The sequence below is a fragment of the Hipposideros armiger genome, unplaced genomic scaffold, assembly GCF_001890085.2.
Source record: "Hipposideros armiger isolate ML-2016 unplaced genomic scaffold, ASM189008v1 scaffold_595, whole genome shotgun sequence".
Taxonomy (NCBI): Eukaryota; Metazoa; Chordata; class Mammalia; order Chiroptera; family Hipposideridae; genus Hipposideros; species Hipposideros armiger.
This window is the reverse complement of record NW_017731945.1, coordinates 735,661-753,889: the sequence shown is the minus strand read 5'-3', so window position 1 is coordinate 753,889 and position 18,229 is coordinate 735,661. Positions and strand designations below refer to the sequence as shown.

Sequence of the window (18,229 nt, the reverse complement as noted above, 5' to 3'; positions counted from 1 at the left end):
GCGAGGGATGTCAAATACAGACGCATACTCAGCTTGGGGAGTGGGCATTGATGGGAGACAGTGGCAGCAGAGCAGAAAGGAGCGAGCCGCGCTTCACTCTCCAAATCGACTTAAATGTTCCTCCCAGCGCGAAGAAACCCATCGCAACGTGTCTTACCTCGGCTCCTTGAACGACCCGAAAAGACCGATTTCATCGGATGCCTCCCTTTCTGGAGCTTGCGATGCCAGCAGCAGAAAAAGACGATGGTGGCGATGGTGCCCAGCAGAAGCAACAAGAGGAAGAGGGCACACTGGATGCTGTAGGGTCTCAGTAAGACCAGGAACGCCGCGGCGATCATGGTGCGGGCGAGGCGGAGGCAGCGGGGCGGCGGGGCTGGAGTGCGGCGGAGCAAGCACCCGCGCGGGGCGCAAGCCGGAGCGGCGGGCACGGGCGAGCGCGGCTCAGCGCGTCATGCCCGGCGCACGCGGCCCCGCGCCCAGCCCAATGGCTGCGCACCGCGCGCCAGCCTCGCTATGCAAGTGATCCAGGGCTGCGGGGAGCGCTCACCATGACTCAGCAGACGGCGACGAGGCAGGGACTTTGCGGTGGGGAGCCTCTCCCCTCCCTCCCCAGGCACCTCCGCCCCCGTCCGTGCGCAGCCCCCGGGCGCAGCCCAGCCGGCGAGGCGGCGGGCGGGGAGGAGCAGCGCTGCTGCCGCGGCCACCCGGGCCCTGTGCATCGTCTTGCGGCCGCCGCCGGCTTCGGCATCCCGAAGACGGGCGCACGTGGGTCGGGGCGGGGACTCGGCGCCTGGGCTGCGGCCGCGGCGTCCCTTGGGGGGCGGGAATGGGGAGCCGCGGCGGGGGCTCGGCTGATGACATCACGGCCGGGCTGCGGCAGCGCGGGCGCGCGGACATGGCTGCGGCGGCTGCGGCTGCGGCGGCCGCGGGCTGCGCTCGGGCTTGAGCGCCCGGCGCCCTCCCGCGGGGCCGTCCTCCAGTCTGTGCTGTCCTCGGATTCCCAGACCCGGTGCCTCGGCTCCCCGACGCTTGGGGCTTCCACCTATCCAGCTTCCCTTGGCCGAATTGCTGGGGAGCTCGGCGTCAGGGGGCGCCAAGGAGCCAAGGGGGGAAAAGGCGCTGAGGGAGCCTCCAGGCGGTGCTACCCCCAACCTCCCACCTCCCCGCGCCCCGCCCCGAGGTTGGGGCTTTGGAAGATGCAGCCGGGTGAGCTATTGCTTGCAGGGGGGTACCTAGCACGCTGAAGCGTGAACACCGGGAAGGGCCTTCCCTGGGAATTGGGGTCCTCCAGGAACGGGAGGCCCACGCGTCTCCAAAGCCCTCTAAACTGGGAGCGCTCCCGAACAGAACGCTCGGGTCTGCAGACGTGAACTGTTCCCACCCCTAAACTTGGTGCTATTTCGCAGACAAGAAATGGGCACTTTCGATCCTCTTGTATCCATGCGTTTACCGTAAAACCTGACTCATTTGGTGCATTTGAAGGGAGAGGCAATTTCAGATGTAGAGAACTGGCAGATGAAAGAAGTTGGGGATTGGCTGGTACATATTTTAAGGCGAAAAATGTTTCGGCTAGTGTTGAGGAAATAATGATCTGTCACACTTAAAATGCACACACTCCTTCTTCTCTCCCTCTTCCCCCCTCCCGTTTCTTCTTAACCAGCAAAAAGTATATTGTAGTTGATGGCCGGGAGATTTTACAGTGGTCGCTGGGGCAATGCCAACGCAGAAGGTATGGCAGGAGCGCTGACGTGCGCCTTTCAATGGACTGCCACCGCGCCACCTGGCCAGGAAGCCGCCGCTGCTGCAGTCTGCGGCATCTTGCGGCCTTGGCCCGTCGGCCAGGTGCGGTACTGCGTTATGCTGCTCCCAAGGCAATGCTGTGTGAGGCTGTTTCTGTTTGTTTTGTTTTATTTACTCTCATAAGGAAACTGCAATTATAATGGCAAGGTAACACATTGCTGCATGTGTGGGGTTTCTAATAACTACTAAGGTAGACTTTTTGGACTACTTAAGAGACTGAAGAAGTGTCATAGAAAGTAATTTGTGAAATTCTGAAAAGCAAAGAATCCATGACAATACTCAATTTTTTTTATTTACTTGAAGGATCTCAAAATCAGTGTTGTTTTCCAACGATACAAAATCAACTGCCCAGCTCTGCATAAAAGCTTAACCATTGATGTTCTTCATTCTTCAGACCTTTAACATATTATGGTGTGTAAGCATTAACGGAAACTCCAAAAGGCATTGCCTAATGCATTTCCTAAATGCCAGGTTCATAAACCTGGGAAACAGTGGATTAAGTTTTCCTATGCACAACTCATTTCCTAAAACAAAATAAGCATTCAAGTTGCTGACACGTTGCATCTTATTCAGTTGTGGGTTGAAGATAGAAGGACCTTGCTTGCAGACACTGTATAAAGTGGCAATGCTGAATGTCAGCTTAGGCTGCACTACAAGGCAGGAGAGGCTTCCTAGGTCCCTGGCACTCAGGGGCTGACAGGTAGCACTGCATCGTGTGCACACTGCTTAAAGGTTTCCTGGATACCGCAGCCCACTGCAGTGAGAGACTATTCCTATCCATTGTGCAGGGGTTATTAAAGAGAATCCTGGGAGTCTGCAATGTGTGGCAGGTTGGGAAAGGAAAAATTCTTTACTGCATGGACTCACAGCGGCCCAGTGGAATACTTTAAAGCAACAACAAAACTGAATTAACCTTCTGCAAACATTGGGAGAAATAACTAACAGAATTTAGGAAGGTCGTCTTTATATTTATTGTCTAACATTTGTGAGTGAGCTGAAATGGTCTAAATATCCTTGAAACATGTCTTACCACCAACCACAAACAGCATAGTAACCAATTTGCCCCAAATTCTGCATTTTTAACAACAAAAAGCAACTAAATAGCAATTATGGGTTTCTGAGCTATTACGTTAGCACAATTGTTATCATCCTGAGTCTTGCTGCAGCCATTTATAAGTTTCAAGTGCACACAAGAACATTATTTATCTCTCTTGGCAAGCAAATGCTTAACTGCCATGCAGTAGGATTATAGATATTTCTTTTTAGATGCATTCATTTCTGTTCTTTGCATCAGTTATCTCAAGAATACTAATAATAAGCAAAACAAATCATTGAAAGAATTTAATATTTAGGTTCCATTATTATTTTCTGATTTGTTACTAAGTTATCATTTCTTTCTCCAAATAATGGCATGTTATTAATTGCTTCTTTTTGTGTGTTTCAGTGATGCCTAATGCATTGTGGAATTCAATAAATATTAAATCAGCCAATCAATCCTTTTTGGAAGTTAATTTAATGGAAGTAATACCTTTTCTCTCTGCTAGATTTTCATTTAAAAAGAATAATTGACATTGTATCAAAGTCAGAAAAATTTAAAGTTTGGGAGTAGGGATGGAAGAGGTACACTCTTGGCCAAATCTACCATATTTGGAAATGGAAAAATATGTATAATTTTTTTACTTTTTATGATGGTGAGTTAGCACTGTCACGCAAGAGAAGACAAATGAGTTTTGATCAGGTATGAAGATGATCCGTCATGCAGCCCTTCTTCCCTTTGGATTTTCAACCAAATTGAGAACACACACAAGGAACCAAAATGAATTTAACATATTAACTTTATTCAGGGTAAAGTCAGATTGAATAACATAGTGTATAATACATATAACATACAAAATCTGAGTTAATCGATTTTATGTTATCGGTAAGGCTTCCAGTCAAAAGTAGGCTATTAGTACTTAAGTTCTGGGGATTCAGAAGTTATATGTGGATTTTCTACTGCGTGGGGAGAGTCAGTGCCCTTAACCCCCTTGGTGTTCAAGGGTCAACTGTATAGTCCTTCCCAGCTAGGGCAGGAAGGAACCCTACCTAGTCTCTTACCTGGAGACCAGAAGCTAAGAGAGCCCGACACTCTCCATTCAACAAGGCACTCTGCATGAGTGAGCAAGAGATAGGACCATGTATGAAAAGGGACCTTTCATACATCAGCCCTGTCCATTCAATGTAGCTGGCAGTCCTTCCCCAATTTCCCTCATCACTGAGTCATTCCACCTCCTAAAGATAAGAGTAAGGAGCTTTAATAAAATGGCAGAAATATCTGTAGGCATTCCCTAGAGTTAGGAAATTGTAGCGCAAATACCTATTTTATGGATAGGAAGAAGAAAGGGCTCCATCTTAAGCTATGTAAGGACCAATTGAGAGAAAGGAAGGAATTGCAGATGACCCAAGTTTTGAGCTGGGGGGAGGAGCAGTTTTGAAAGGGAAAATGACAAACTGAGTTTTAGACCCATTTAGGTGGAGGTATCAGAAGGACATCAATGTGAAATTATCTTGCAAGCTCACGGAAACATGGGTGGAGAGGTCAGAATGGAGACAGACAGGAGTCATCAACATAAATTAGAGTTGAAGTCATGGAAATGGATGAAATGACTAAAGAAGGGAAACTACAAGAAAGCACTGGAATCAGAACTTTGTAGACAGCTTCCATTTGTGGATTGGAGAAGTGAGCAGAAGGCAAGACTGGAAGCCAAGTGGGAAGCGTTCCAATTTAGTGGCTTACTACAACAGATGCCCAAATGGGAAGTTAAGGAGGATAAGGACTGCGGACTGTCACTAGAAGGCCTCTGGACACATCCCAGAGAACGGATTCATTGTAGTGGGTGAGGCTAAAGCCAGACTAATGGGTGGAAGAGGGTGAAGTAAGGGAAGAAGAGGAGAGCCGCTGTCCACAATCTTTGGAGAAATCCAACTCTAAAAGGGATGAGTAGAAATTCAATTAAAGCCTGAATAAAGGCCAATATAAAGGCCCTTTTGTCAAAATAGGACTACTTGAACAAGTTCTTTGGGAACTTGAGAGATGAAACCAGTAGAGGGAGAGAAATTAAGAGATAAAGAAAGGGGAGAAGAAAGCATTCTCCCGGGCATTTGTGATTTACGTAGCTATTTGTTTTACATACCATGAGTCCAGCAGACTGGTTCTTTCTGCTCTCAGGCTGCTCTTGACTCTCAATTAAAACTGACCCTAACTAATTATATCTCCCCTTCCCCTAGTTACTAATACTCAGGCTAGAAGGATGTTTTTTTGGGGAAAAATAAGGAATGCCTTGGAATGTGGCCCAAGCTGTCTATAAGCTTTTATTACAAACCTATATGGAAGTGAGTAAATTACCCAACTGGTAATCACACAAGGACATTACATAGAAATATGACCCCCCTGAAAACAGAAAGTTTAGATACAAATGGCTCTAGCAATAAATTATTTTTAAAAATCATACCAATTTTGGACTGGTAACCAAGTTGTTCCTGGGTGAAATTTTTTACTCTCAGAATTAAGCGACATGAAAGGAATTGAGAGGAATTTGAGGAAATGTGTTATATGGCTTGTTTATTCCCAAATGGCTTTTCATGACAGAGACCAGGACCTGTGTCAACAATATACTGGTCCATATTCTTCATTGAGAGGTAAAGGAGCTAGCTACATCATGTGGAAGAACTTACATCATCTAATCTTGGAGGCAATTTCTAACCACCAGGATCACCGGTGCCATCATGTGGATGGACAGCTATTGTCTTTTTAAAACTTTAGTTTTTGAAGGACAAACAATTGTTATTTGCAGTAATATTGAATATTATTTTCAGCAAATATCCTCTGGGAAAGGACTTTATATTCATTTTACCATAAAAAAAAAACTTTTAAAAAACTTAAAGACATCATTGTAGGAGAAAATATTTTAAATGGAATCATTCCAAATTGTTCTTTTAACATTTTAGAAATTTTAGAGCCGAATTTAGGGTTTGTTGTCCTATAGGCTATGGAATCCATGATAATGGTATGTGTTGGGGGGGGGTAGGATGTTGTGTGGATTTTTTTTTTGGGGGGGGGTTGTGTAGTTTGTGTAAGTATTACAGATTTCTCAAAAAAGTCTAGTTTGAGAGTTTAAAATGTCAATATAATTGAATTCATCTACTCTATAATGCTTTGCAGACAGGTTTTAGAAAGTAGTCATTTATTATCTACAAGCAAATAGAATTCATTTATATAGTTTCCACATTGAGTGTGGGATTAGTCATGCAGCAAAATACTGAGTCATTTGGCCAGAAAATTTACTCATAGTTGTATGAGCTGCCAGTGGAAAATTTGAGAGCCGTTCATAAATCAAATTATAAAGCTCTTAGAGTTATAAATCACAGAGCAGCATTGTTCATTATTATTCAGATAGTGTAAAATATTTCCACCATGTCTAAGAATGGGCAATTTATAAAGCAAGTTTGAAAGCTGAAGTTATTGCCTTCTAGATCCAAGATAAGAGTTGCCACATAAGTCATAAGCCATTTCTACATTCTTAAGTGAAGAAAGAAAAAAAGTAAGGTAGAGGGTTAACGTTGCATGGTTTTTATGTTATGAGATGAATAAACTCTTGACTAATGCTTATGAATTAAATTCCAGAATGACTTAATAAAATGACGACATTTAGTAGCTAAGTTTCTTACAATAATTTCTTACAGTAATTTTTGTAGGAGTTTTGCATTAAATATTCTGTGCTAATAGATTGTATGCTAATGAATCAGTGTGCTGATAGCCTAAAAGGATAATATTGCTAAGAAATTAAGAGGTAGCAAGCATACTGAGAACAGAGAATTTCAATGAGTAACTGATGATTAGTACAACATGTTTCAATAACATACAGTTTCAGAGGTTATTGAAATTATCCAAATGTAATGATGTCCCATGAATCTGGGAACAGAAAGAAAAGTACATCTTAAAATGTTTTTATAGCTCCAAAACACTTTTTGGAGTAAATCAAGGAAACAAATAGCAAACACACTACATTGAAATATAACAAAGTTTATAATTCAAAAAAGAAAACCAAAAACCTAAAGCCTGTTCTTGCTGATCCTATCTCTGCCGTAGGAATTCTTAACCTGGAAGTCATTGACAGGCTTCTAGGGACCTGAAGTTATATGTAAAAATGTGGATTTCTTTGTCGGGAACATGACCCATAGTTTTCATCAGGTTGAGAGAGAGAGAGAGAGAGAGAGAGAGACAAAGAGAGAGAGAGAAAGAGAGAGAGAATAGAACCATACAAATCCACAAAGACATCATGGCTTCTGCAGTGTCAAATCATTCTCTCAATCCATCAACATTAGCATCACCTGGGTACCTCCCCTGAGACTGGGAGAAGTGTCTTGAGCACTGTCAATCTAAGATGAGTAGAGGAAGCTGTTGACTCTTCACCTATAAAATAGGGATAATAGCAGTAATTCAGGGACCTCTCCCAAATGCAAGTGAATGCCGCCCATCCTAAGACTTAAGTGGAGATGATGTGCTCTGTGTTTGTCCTCTTGCAACTTGAAACAGATTGGAAGAGACAAGAAAGTTACAGGTAACTTTCATTAGGATGTTGGTTCTAACTAAGAAGGGAACACTGTGCTAACTATTTAGGACCACTTCCACAGACTTCTATCACAGGAAGAAGGGCTAACTTTATTCCTGAGCTACCTGCAGGCCAGTAAGTATCCCAATTTATATCTAGATTTTTTAATGGTACCAGACCCCGTGCCATCTGGTGAGCTGTTGAAGTCTGGTCTTGATGCCTTCATTAAGGAGTGCCAGCAACACCCTGGAAGTTGGTTAGTATGATCATTATTCACCTCTCACGGGACAACATGTCCTGGGCTTCCTCATTACTGAATGGCTACCTTGGTGAGGACAACCAAGATGTTTTTAGTAGTAGCTAACACTTATTGAGTATCTACTCTCTGCTAAGCTTCTGCTAAATGCCTTACAGGCATTTACTCATTTAATCCTTACAGCAACCATGGGTATGTACTGCTATTATCCCTATTTTATAGATGAAGATCCTGGGCTTCGAGATGTAAGGAATTCCCCCCAGATCACATAGCCAACAAGTGGCATAAGCGTTCTCCAGCACTACAAAAACTATGCAGTTTCTGTTGCATGTTTTCATTTGCACTGTCTCCCCTCCCACTGAAGCCCTTCCCTGAAGGAATCCCTCCCAGTTGGAGTTTGCTGAGCAGCTACCCTTCCTCTCTTCTGACTGTCCTTAAACTATGCCTATCCAGGTGAATGAGGGCCAACCCAATGCTCCAGCAGTGTATCAGCTATTTCCGGGCACCCGATCTCTGGTCCTCCCTGTTAGCTTGTGAGAAATTTGCCTAGATCACCTCCTCTAATGCTTCAGTCTAACAAGATTCCTTTTATTAAAATAATTATAGATCCACTCGTACCATTTGTTGCCATGTCCCCATTAGTATCACTTGGGTAAATTTGACACAGCACCTCCAGGAAGCTAAACAAGCCTGGGAGGCCAGGCAGATGATCACTTTGGAAAAAGACCTCTACCGGAGACCACCTGGCTGTCCTTTATAAAAGGGATAGCTCTTTTTCTGTCATTTATTTCTCCTTATATTTTTAAGTAAGTACAGGTAGTCTATTGTAGAATCATAGGCATCTAGGTTAATTAAATACATATATATATATATATATATATATTTTTTTTTTTAGCTGAGCCATCCTGCCACCTGTTGGCAACTCAGCGGCATCTCAGCTCGGGCCGTGAATCAAACCGGTGACCCTGTTGCTCAGAGCTCGCACTCTTGAGTGAGCTCTTAACCAACTGAGCCACTCGGCCGGCCTCTAAATATATTTCTTGATACCACCCTTCTCCACTGTGACTTATAAACAACCCCACCCCCCACCTCTGCATGTTTGATCTAAGCTTGTATGAGGGGGATCTGGGTCTTTTTCCTTCAGTTAATAATAAAAATACTACTATTAACAAGCTAATATGCTATTAACATACTAGGATACTGTTATCATCACCGTATCACAGATGGGGAAACAGGCACAGAGATGTTACATAGGCAATAAGTATTGGTTCTAGGGTTACGGACCCAGACAGTTTGATTCTAGAGCCTGTGTCTGTAACCACTTATGTGACCCCGACTCATCACCTAATATAGTATTTGGAAGAGAGTCAGACTGGAAGACTGTCTTGAACTATCTACATAGCAAGACTACTTTTACCCAAAAAAAAAGAAGGATTTTACTAAGCTTTCTATCCTCTGGTAGAAAGTCAAGTTTAGCCTTCCCCTTTTCCTATGAACAGGATGTACATTTGCCTGAGGCTCTGTCTTCCTCTGGCTGTTTGAGCAACTTCTCTACTATAGAATCACAGGCTCACCACACTGTCCCAACATGCCACCGTTGCTGAATCCCCTGTTCCTCGCAGTATTTGACACTCCTGAACCTTGAGGTTGGCTTCTGTACAATGAGTTCAAAGTATTCTTTCTTGCTTTTATATAACTTCCTGGGTCTCAGCTGGATTAAATAGATCCATTCCATCTCCTTGGGCTTCCTTCTCTGATCAGTACTTGCGTTCTCCACCCTAAACTAGCTTCCTAGCTCTGGCTTGCCCTACAGCTGCCCATACCCAATACAGATAACAGAGAGAAGATGGCCTCTTCCATTCCCTTCCATTTTATTATTCTGTGTATTTATTGATAGGAAAATCCTGCCACTCATGTATTTTTCTAATAACACATACATAGGAGGTAGAGAAATTATAAAAATGTGAAATGTACCTGATCAGTGGTTGTTGTTGTTTTTTAATGTTGCTTCAGCATGTTCTGAAAGAATATTAGAGCAAGAAGAGAAAATTATTGATGTTAGGTGAGGGGGCAAACCACTTAAGATGATTTATTAAGTACATTATCTAAAGTATGTGACTCAGCACATTAATTATGTTTAGACCTAAACTTTTGAGACTATGAAAGTACAAAATTAATGGAGACATTGGTAATGGTAACTAGTCATTTCATTAATATATGATATTAATATAGTGCATAATGGGGTAAATATTTCAAAGAGAAATTAACTTGTCATTTCATGTTATAATTGTAAGATAAATTAATGTTTGAATGTTGAATCAATCCTGATTGTTATGCATAGGGATTGATCCTTGCATCAAAATTATTGCATTTTGTGAATTTAAAAAATTGGTCTAAAACATTAATGTTTTATAGTATGATTACTTAAAGCAAAAAGCATAATGATCTCATCTTGCTATCAGCTTTTAAGATGAGTAGAACGTTCTACATTAATCCAAAAAATGTGAAGTGGAAGATGATTTATAGTTATCCTAAAATAGAACTTTTAATTGAATCTTACTCCCCTTTACGCTTAACTCTGCATCTGTGTGTCTGGTAAATCGGGAAAGACATGTAAATATCAGGGGTGGAGGGGACAGGTAGGAAAAGAAGAATAGCCAAGGAGAAAATACTCACAAAAATTAGGATTTCTTAGAAAAGATTTTGGAGCCTCTAGAACGATAAGAAAACTTGTCCAGAGTCCCTCTAAGTTTTGCATATACTTTCTTGTGTAAACTTTCAGGTGGTTCCACTCTTGGCTGCCCGCTTTTTACAAACAACTGATGGGAATAGGTGACATGTTGGCGCAGGAGAAGATTGTCTTCCACTGTTCCTAGCCTCTGATTTCTGCGCTATTACCTCTCTACCATAGAAGTCTTCTTCCTGAACACATCAAGATGAAAGTAAGCCAGTCACATTGTCTAATTACAGATAAGAGAGGCTGGGTCATTTAGCACCTGGCTGTCTTGTCAGGTCAGGGGCAGAAGAGAAACCCCCGGTACTAAAGGTGATAAAGCTAACCTGTGTGACTGGGTTCTTAGTCTGCTCAGGCTGCTATAAAAAAAGACCAGAGACTGGGTAGCTTATAAACAACAGAAATGTATTTCTCACAATCTGGAGGCTGGAAATCCAAGATCAAGGTGTCAGGTTCTGGCGAAGCCTCTTTTCTGGGCTGCAGACTACTGACGGCTCGTCATGTCCTCGCATGATAGAAGGGGCTAAGGATCTCTCTGAAGCCCCTTTCATGACAGCACTCATCCCATTCATCAGGGCTCCCCCATCATGACCTAATCATCTCCTAAGAACCCCATCACCTAAATACTATCACCTTTGAGAGTTAGGATTTCAACGTTTGAATTGGGGGGTTGGGGAGGACACACTCAGACCCTAGCAGCTGGGTTTAGGGAAACCAAGAGGAATAGTTCCGTACCTCCAGGCTAGTCATACTGAAGTGTTACCAGCTCTAGACCCACAGGGAGAGGAGGGGAAAAAGGAACCAGGAGGATCAAATCTCCTAACACACTGTCCTGCCTCCCTCTGATATCCTGCCTAGACACCCCACTGGCTGAACCCAGCTAGGAAAAGGAAAAATGAGTCCAAACATGTCAACCTTCAGGCTTAGGGAACAGAATAGAGATGACTGGAGAAGGGGTCTGGAGGGGCTAAGAGGAGATCTCCTGAACTCATGTGGGAGCAGGGCTACAGTCCCAAGAAGCACTTGATGATCAAGTCAGGACGTCAGTCTCTGGAGGTAAGGGGCTGTGAGGCAGACACTGAGGCAAGGAGGGTCCTGTAAGGGACTTAGTCAAGCGAAGAAAGCCAAAACCTAGGTACTGGAATTGACAGAACCTGTTGCAAAGCTGATTTGATGATTAGTTTCTAAATTCTGGCTCTAGAGCCCTTTAGCCTGCTTATGGGTTTGCAACTGGGAGTGGTTGCCAGGGACTTCAGTTCCCTCATCTGTAAAATATGAGTAATAATTGTACCTACCCCAGAGAACATCTGTGAGAATTAAACTAGTATAGGTTAGATGCTTAGGCCAGTACCTTACATATAGTAAGCACTCAGTAAAATTAGCTATGCTGTTCTTACTAAGTGAAGGAGATGACTGGAAAGTTCTGAGGAGGACACATAGGACAGTACAAGGAACTAAATGAATTTCTTTCCTAGGTAATGGTTACATACCTAACAATGCATGATGTCACTGCTTCTTAGTTAAATTAGCTCCAGCAGAATTACATCCATAACCTCTGGCCAGATGAGAACCTTTTTCTTACATTTCTCATCATGGAAAATTGAAAATGATTCAGGTCTATAGTCCTTCAAACATACTTAACCTCACATAAGAAACCTTAGGCTCACGCTTAGCCTCCAATCTAGTCTGAGTAATACAATCATAGTTTGGCAGCGTTGTTGAATCATCCAAAAGTATGTTGATGGTCTTTTTATTCGGGATATTGTTGGAACAACTTGAAAACTGAAAATGTATTTGACATCATTTGGAATGCAGGGAGTAAAAAGAGTTGAAATGTTCCCTGATGGACATTAGTAAAATCTATTAAGTTCTATCCAGAAATCAAGAACACTTTGATGAGAAAACCATCCAAGCACTTGTTTTGGTCAGTAGAGTGCTGTGGGTGCTGCAGGAGAAGGCACCCAATCATGTAGAACCATCTTGATCTTGATTTCTCTTCCTCTAGTGTATGCATTTCTTTTAAGATTTTATTGGGGAATTGGGGAAGGGGGGAACAGTGTTGATGAATTGGGGAAGGGGAACATTGTGTTTTTTTAGGACCCATCAGCTCCAAGTCAAGTTGTTGTCCTTCAGTCTTAGTTGTGGAGGGCGCAAGCTCAGCTCCAAGTCCAGTTGCCGCTTTCAGTCTAATTGTTGGCGGAGACATAGTCCACCATCCCATGTGGGAGTCGAACCGGCAACCTTGTTGTTAAGAGCACGTTCTCTCACTAACTGAGCCACCCAGCAACCCATTGGCAGCTCAGCTCGGGCGCACCTCACTGGCTCATTTGGGAATCGAACCAGCGACCCTATTGCTCAGAGCTCACACTCTAACCAACTGAGCCACTCTGCCAGCCCTATGCATAATTTTTTTAAAATAATAGGGTGCATTCCTCACCCATGTCCCACCATGCAAGAGCAGGTCTGAAACTAGTACTCCATTTCACAGAGAACATTAAAGCCATCACTGAATATTTAGAATTACACTGACACTATTTTCCTGGCACTTTGGAACTCATTTAAAGGGCAGTCCTCTGCTCATATTCTGATCTGAGTGCCATAAGGGACATTATACATCTATATATTTCAAAACTGGTATGTATAGAAAGCAATCTAAAACTTTTGCAAGTCATGAAAGGGTACTAAGGTTTTCCTGTAGTGTGTATTTACCTGTAATTATTTTTATTTAATTCATAATAGAAAATTTGTATTTAAATCCAAAGGCAGATGAGACACATGAATTACATTTTGATATTCATTTGGTTTAATTTGGGTGACTTTTGTTTCTTAGAATTTCAGAGGTGGCTTTTGCATTTTTGAACTCCCACATTAATAGTATCATTGATCTATTAAAATTAAATCTACATGCATTAGGAATTTATATTTTTATTAATTTCATTTGCTTTCATTAGTTACTAACTTCCCCTTTCTCTATCATGTTTCTTAGACATTATTTTTTTATAACTGTGGATTTACTCAGAACATTATTATCAAACTATGGCTTATAACTCATTAGTGACTTGTGAAATCAATTTAATGTGCTGTGACCAGCACTTGTAACTATGAAATAAAACACAGTAGCTGGAATAGAAATTAAGAGAGTGCATCATATGTAGTAAGAATGAATATGTTTCATGAAATTTTGTTTTAGGGTTTTTTTTTGTGAGTATATGTGTGTGTGTTGGATCAAATTGTAGAATGCACTTTTTACTATGAGCTGCAGTCAAAAAAAGATTAAAAGCTATTTGTTTATGTTATTCATCCAGCCACATATATTTGATGTTCTCATTGCTGCAGTTATGTTTAATCTCATCCCTATAACTATCTAGAAACTAATGAAATACTTTCTATTGGCAAAGAAATAAAGAGAGGCAGATTACTACATGGTGAATATTTTTACTATCAGGAACTAGTAGTGTTTAATATATAGCCGTATTCATAATATTTCTTCTGAATTTGTTAACAGGCAGGTAATATAAACATTGAGTCACCTGTTAGTGGATGTTATAACAGGAATACTGGCCTAAAATCTACTCAAAAGTCATTCTAAGAGAGATCTGATATATCCATTCTGTTTGGTCCTGAATGAATTGTATGTTTGTGAAGAAACTTGAGGATTTGCTCTTTAAATCACATCAAAATGAGAAAATGTTGTACATTACGGATATTACAAAACGTATATTTTTTTAACTAATTTTTTCCATTTTTTTTTATTGTGGTAAAAACGCATGACATAAAACTTACCATCTTAACCATTTTTAAGTATGCGGTTCAGAGATAAAAAGTATGTCCACACTGTTGTGCAGTCATCACCAAACTCTTTTCATCTTGCAGAACTGAAGCTGTATACTCATTAAAGAATAATTCCCCATACCCTTTCCCCCCACCCTCAACCCCAGTGAACCAGGGACTCTGACATGTGTCACCATCACTAAATAATGTTTAACAGGTCCCGATCAGGTAAATCTGGCAAAATTCAGCTTTATCAAATGAAAACAATTTGGTTTAGGATCTTACAGGCTATATATTGTGTCTTTCAAGTACTGTTCTTGATTTGTTAGTAATAATATGTCATGAAGTAAGGCACTGGAGAGGAAGAAGTTAAAACAGCTGGCCTGCTCTCCAGCAAAAGAAATAAAGATGAAAGAAAAGAAAGCAGATGATCCAGTTTAAACTGTTTTTAAATATAACTGAACTCCTAGGTCAGGGTTCAGCAAACTGTTGCTCATCTGCCTGCCACCTGTTTTTGTGTAGCCTGTAAACTAATAATGGTTTTCACAGTTTTAGTAAAAAAAAAAATCAATATAAGAATAACATATCATGATTTGTGAAAGCTACATAAAATTCAAGTTTCAGTGTCCATAAGTAAAGATTTATTGGAACACATCCACACTTATGTGTTTACATATTGCATAGCGCTGCTTTCATGCTATGAGGACAGATTTGAGTAGCTGTGACAGAGACCATATGGGGCAGTCTCATCACTACACACTGCTGCTCAGTGTACCACAAACCACAGTGATGCAGTTATAATAACTTGACAGTGTTTTAGTGTCATGCATATTGTCATAACATGGCATTTTATTTTATTTTATTTTTTTACCAGTGCATGGCAATCGTGTCAAAACAAGAAAAAAAGAGAAAACTGGACTTAGTGCTTTAAAGCTGAGTGAAGCATGGATTATTATTATTTTCTTAAGATTTTATTGGGGAATTGGGGTAAGAGGAACAGTGTTGGGGAATTAGGGAAGGGGAACAGCCAAGTTGTTGTCCTTCAATCTTAGTTGTGGAGAGCGCAGCTAGCTCAGCTCCAAGTCCAGTCGCCATCCAGCCGCCCATTGGCAGCTCAGGGACGCTCTGCTCAAGGTGCCATGTTCAATCTTAGTTGCAGGTTGGCATAGCCCGTCATCCCATGCAGAAGTCGAACTGGCAACCTTGTTAGGAACACGTGCTCTCAGCAGCTAAGCCATCCTGCCACTTGTTGGCAGCTCAGCTCGGGCGCAGCTCACTGGCCCATGTGGGAATTGAACCGGTAATTCTGTTGCTCAGAGCTCACACTCTTAACCAACTGAGCCACTCGGCCGGCCCCTGGATTATTTTGTTATCAGGTTAGGTGGCAAAGCATTGTGTTTATTACAACGTTGTGTTTATAACACTATAGCTGTGCTAAAAGGATATGATGTATGGCAACATTACCAAACTAAGCACTCATTACAATAGTTCCAACTTAGCAAACAGCAACAGTCAGAAAAATTAGAAAATTTAAAATGAAATATACCATCACAGCAGAATTTCTTCACAAAAATGAAAATAAGTTTAAAACCAAAACAAGTTTCTCCATGGTTCATTTGTTAGCCAAGTAAGGAACGCCATCTACCAATAGTGAGTTAATTAAGTCATGCTTGACTACAGCAGCTGAAGAAAATTTTGTGAAAATTTATTTCTTTATTTTGGTTATAGAAGTACCTACATAATACACTTGATTTTACCTCTTGGCCTGTAAAGCCTAGAATATTTACTACCTGACCCTTTATAGAAAATGCTTGTTGACCTTGCTCTGGGTAAATAGACTAATGATATTTATCAAAAGTGGAGTTTTTATCTATGGAGCGCTCTTAATTGTATATTCCTTATAGGATTGCTTAAGGGCAAACTACCTAGAACCTATGGATTAATAACTCCCTAGAGAAGGTCATGCAAGCCATACAACTCTCAGCTATAAAATGGAGATTTGTCACAACTTAAACACTCTCTACTGTGTGAGGTGACCCTCAAACCTCATTTAGAGGCCTCACCTATTATTCTAGACCACAAAGTGCCTATAGGATGTGAGAAGGAAGGACCTACAAAGCCAGTAGGATGTCCTATACCTCTCCCTACTCTGACTGTGCCACTCAATTGCTTGAATCTTTGAAATTATTAACAAAGCTTGATGCTAGGTAAGATCTATGATATTTGTGAGTCACATATGACAGTGCAATCCCATATTAACTCAAGTACTATTCATGTATTTGAAAACCTAAAGTAAGTTTTCAAAGAGGTACAATAAACAATTCTGGCAAGACCATCTCAAATATTTTTTTATGCTTGGGGTAGAGAATAATGCATTTCTCTTAAAATAGGTAAAAGAACCATATTTTCTAAAAGAATTACTTAGTGTTATTTGGTAAGGAGCATATGTTACTTTCTGCTCAACAGTCCACATATTTCTTGAGGTACCTTTAAGCTCAGTCCCTTCTGTAGTTAAAGTTTTATTATTTATAATTAAATATCTTTTCATAAACACAAACCAATATATGCAACGAATAAGGATGCTAAGACCAAATGTACTACATCATCTGTAGCAAAAGTTAAATTTGATCATTTCAACCCTGTTCGACCTAAGAACTATCATCTGCTTTATCAGGTTTTGAAAAATGATTATTCCTTAAAATTTTTATGAAATATATTATTGCCTTTAAGATATTTTTCCTCATTCTTTATGATACAAGTTTTAAGTTTATACCAAGGAAAACCTGTCTCAAAACTTTAGAGTTTTCAGAAAATAAAACAAACTTCTGAGTAACTCTTATTAATCTCCCTTGGAATATTTTGGTCCTGATAAAATCTGTTCTTAATGTCTTTTTCCTAAAGATATATAACTTCAGTCTTCTGAAATACTGTTTGCATAAGTTTATAATATTTCTACTTTTATTTAGACTCCTTATAACTGATTGACAAGAAAAAACTTGTAAATATGGAAAAATTTTACACTAATTTTATAAGTGACAACTCTCTGTGTATCATATCATGGAAACATGATTTCATGATGATGGTGATGATGAAACTGAAAAAGGTTTGATTGAAATGAAAATATATACTAAATTGGTCAGTGGAAGAAAGAATGACAGGAAGCATTTAGTAAAAGTAGTTTACTTGAGTGGCTAGTGCCATTATGAGATATACATATGAGACATATTTACAGTTGTAAATATATTACATATCCTTCTGTTTGTTTTTGTTTTTCAGGAAAAACATTAAATTGGGGGCCGCATCCAGAATAGCATCATCTACATGGGTAATCCCTCCTACAACTTCAGAAAACTTTTGATAACTAATTAATAAAATGCAGACGATCTTGCAAACAGATGAAGTTACCAATACCCAAGCTCTTAGAAAAGGAAAGAGGAAAAGGACAGAGACAATGGACTCAGAGAATGCAAATAGTGACATGAATAAAGGACAGGTTGGTGTTCTGTTACCTTGATACGATTTGATTACCTGGCCCCACCATAATTTCAAAATTCCTCTCATGATTTATTAGTACTTGCCCCTATTCTAATTTATTCTTCCCTTTAGTTCTTTTTTTTTAAGACTTTTTATTGGGGAATTGGGGGGATGGGAACAGTGCTGGGGAATTGGGGGAAGGGGAACAGACAAGTTGCTGTCCTTTTGTTCTTCAGTCTAGTTGTGGAGGATGTCGCTTCACTGGCCCAAGTTGGCACCATCATTGCACTCTTCCCGGGTGAGGCAGATCAGTCACCAGCTTCTGGATGGCCGCTCACTGCGGCTGCTGGCCGCTCACGCTGGCTGCTGGCTACACACGGTAGCCCATGGCAACCCACTGCAGCAGGGGCTGCAGCCTAGCAGTCGCCGGCGACTCACGGCAGCCCAGCTCCAGGTTGAGCTGTTGTTCAGCATCTTAGCTGTAGAGGGCAGTGTCACTGGCCCTCATATGTGGGATCCGAACCGGGGTCCTCTAACATCCCAAGCCAGTTCTTAACCATCGTGCCACTCAGCCGGCCCTTCCCTTTAGTTCTTTATTCAATC

The 18,229-nt window shown here is 41.1% G+C and overlaps 2 protein-coding genes across 5 annotated transcripts in view; one reads left to right on the top strand and one right to left on the bottom strand.

Moving 5' to 3' along the window:
* The window catches only part of DST (dystonin), a gene marked incomplete at its 3' end in the record, with an annotated part of 435,221 nt that extends 434,637 nt beyond the window's left edge, over window positions 1-584 (bottom strand). The window contains exon 1 of the mRNA XM_019624589.1: window positions 158-584. Coding sequence (XP_019480134.1) covers window positions 158-338 — 181 coding nt within the window. The remainder of the gene's footprint in view (window positions 1-157) is intronic.
* Window positions 585-600: 16 nt separating this feature from the next.
* Window positions 601-18,229, top strand: part of BEND6 (BEN domain containing 6) — a 44,476-nt gene continuing 26,847 nt past the window's right edge. The window contains exons 1-4 of one of the 4 annotated variants that reach the window (XM_019624603.1): window positions 609-1,206; window positions 1,661-1,842; window positions 10,430-10,589; window positions 17,429-17,645. In XM_019624603.1, coding sequence (XP_019480148.1) covers window positions 17,526-17,645 — 120 coding nt within the window. In that variant the 5' untranslated portion in view covers window positions 609-1,206; window positions 1,661-1,842; window positions 10,430-10,589; window positions 17,429-17,525. Of the gene's footprint in view, window positions 1,207-1,660; window positions 1,843-10,429; window positions 10,590-17,428; window positions 17,646-18,229 lie in introns of all 4 variants that reach the window. The other 3 variants (XM_019624605.1, XM_019624602.1, XM_019624604.1) reach the window with 3 other exon arrangements.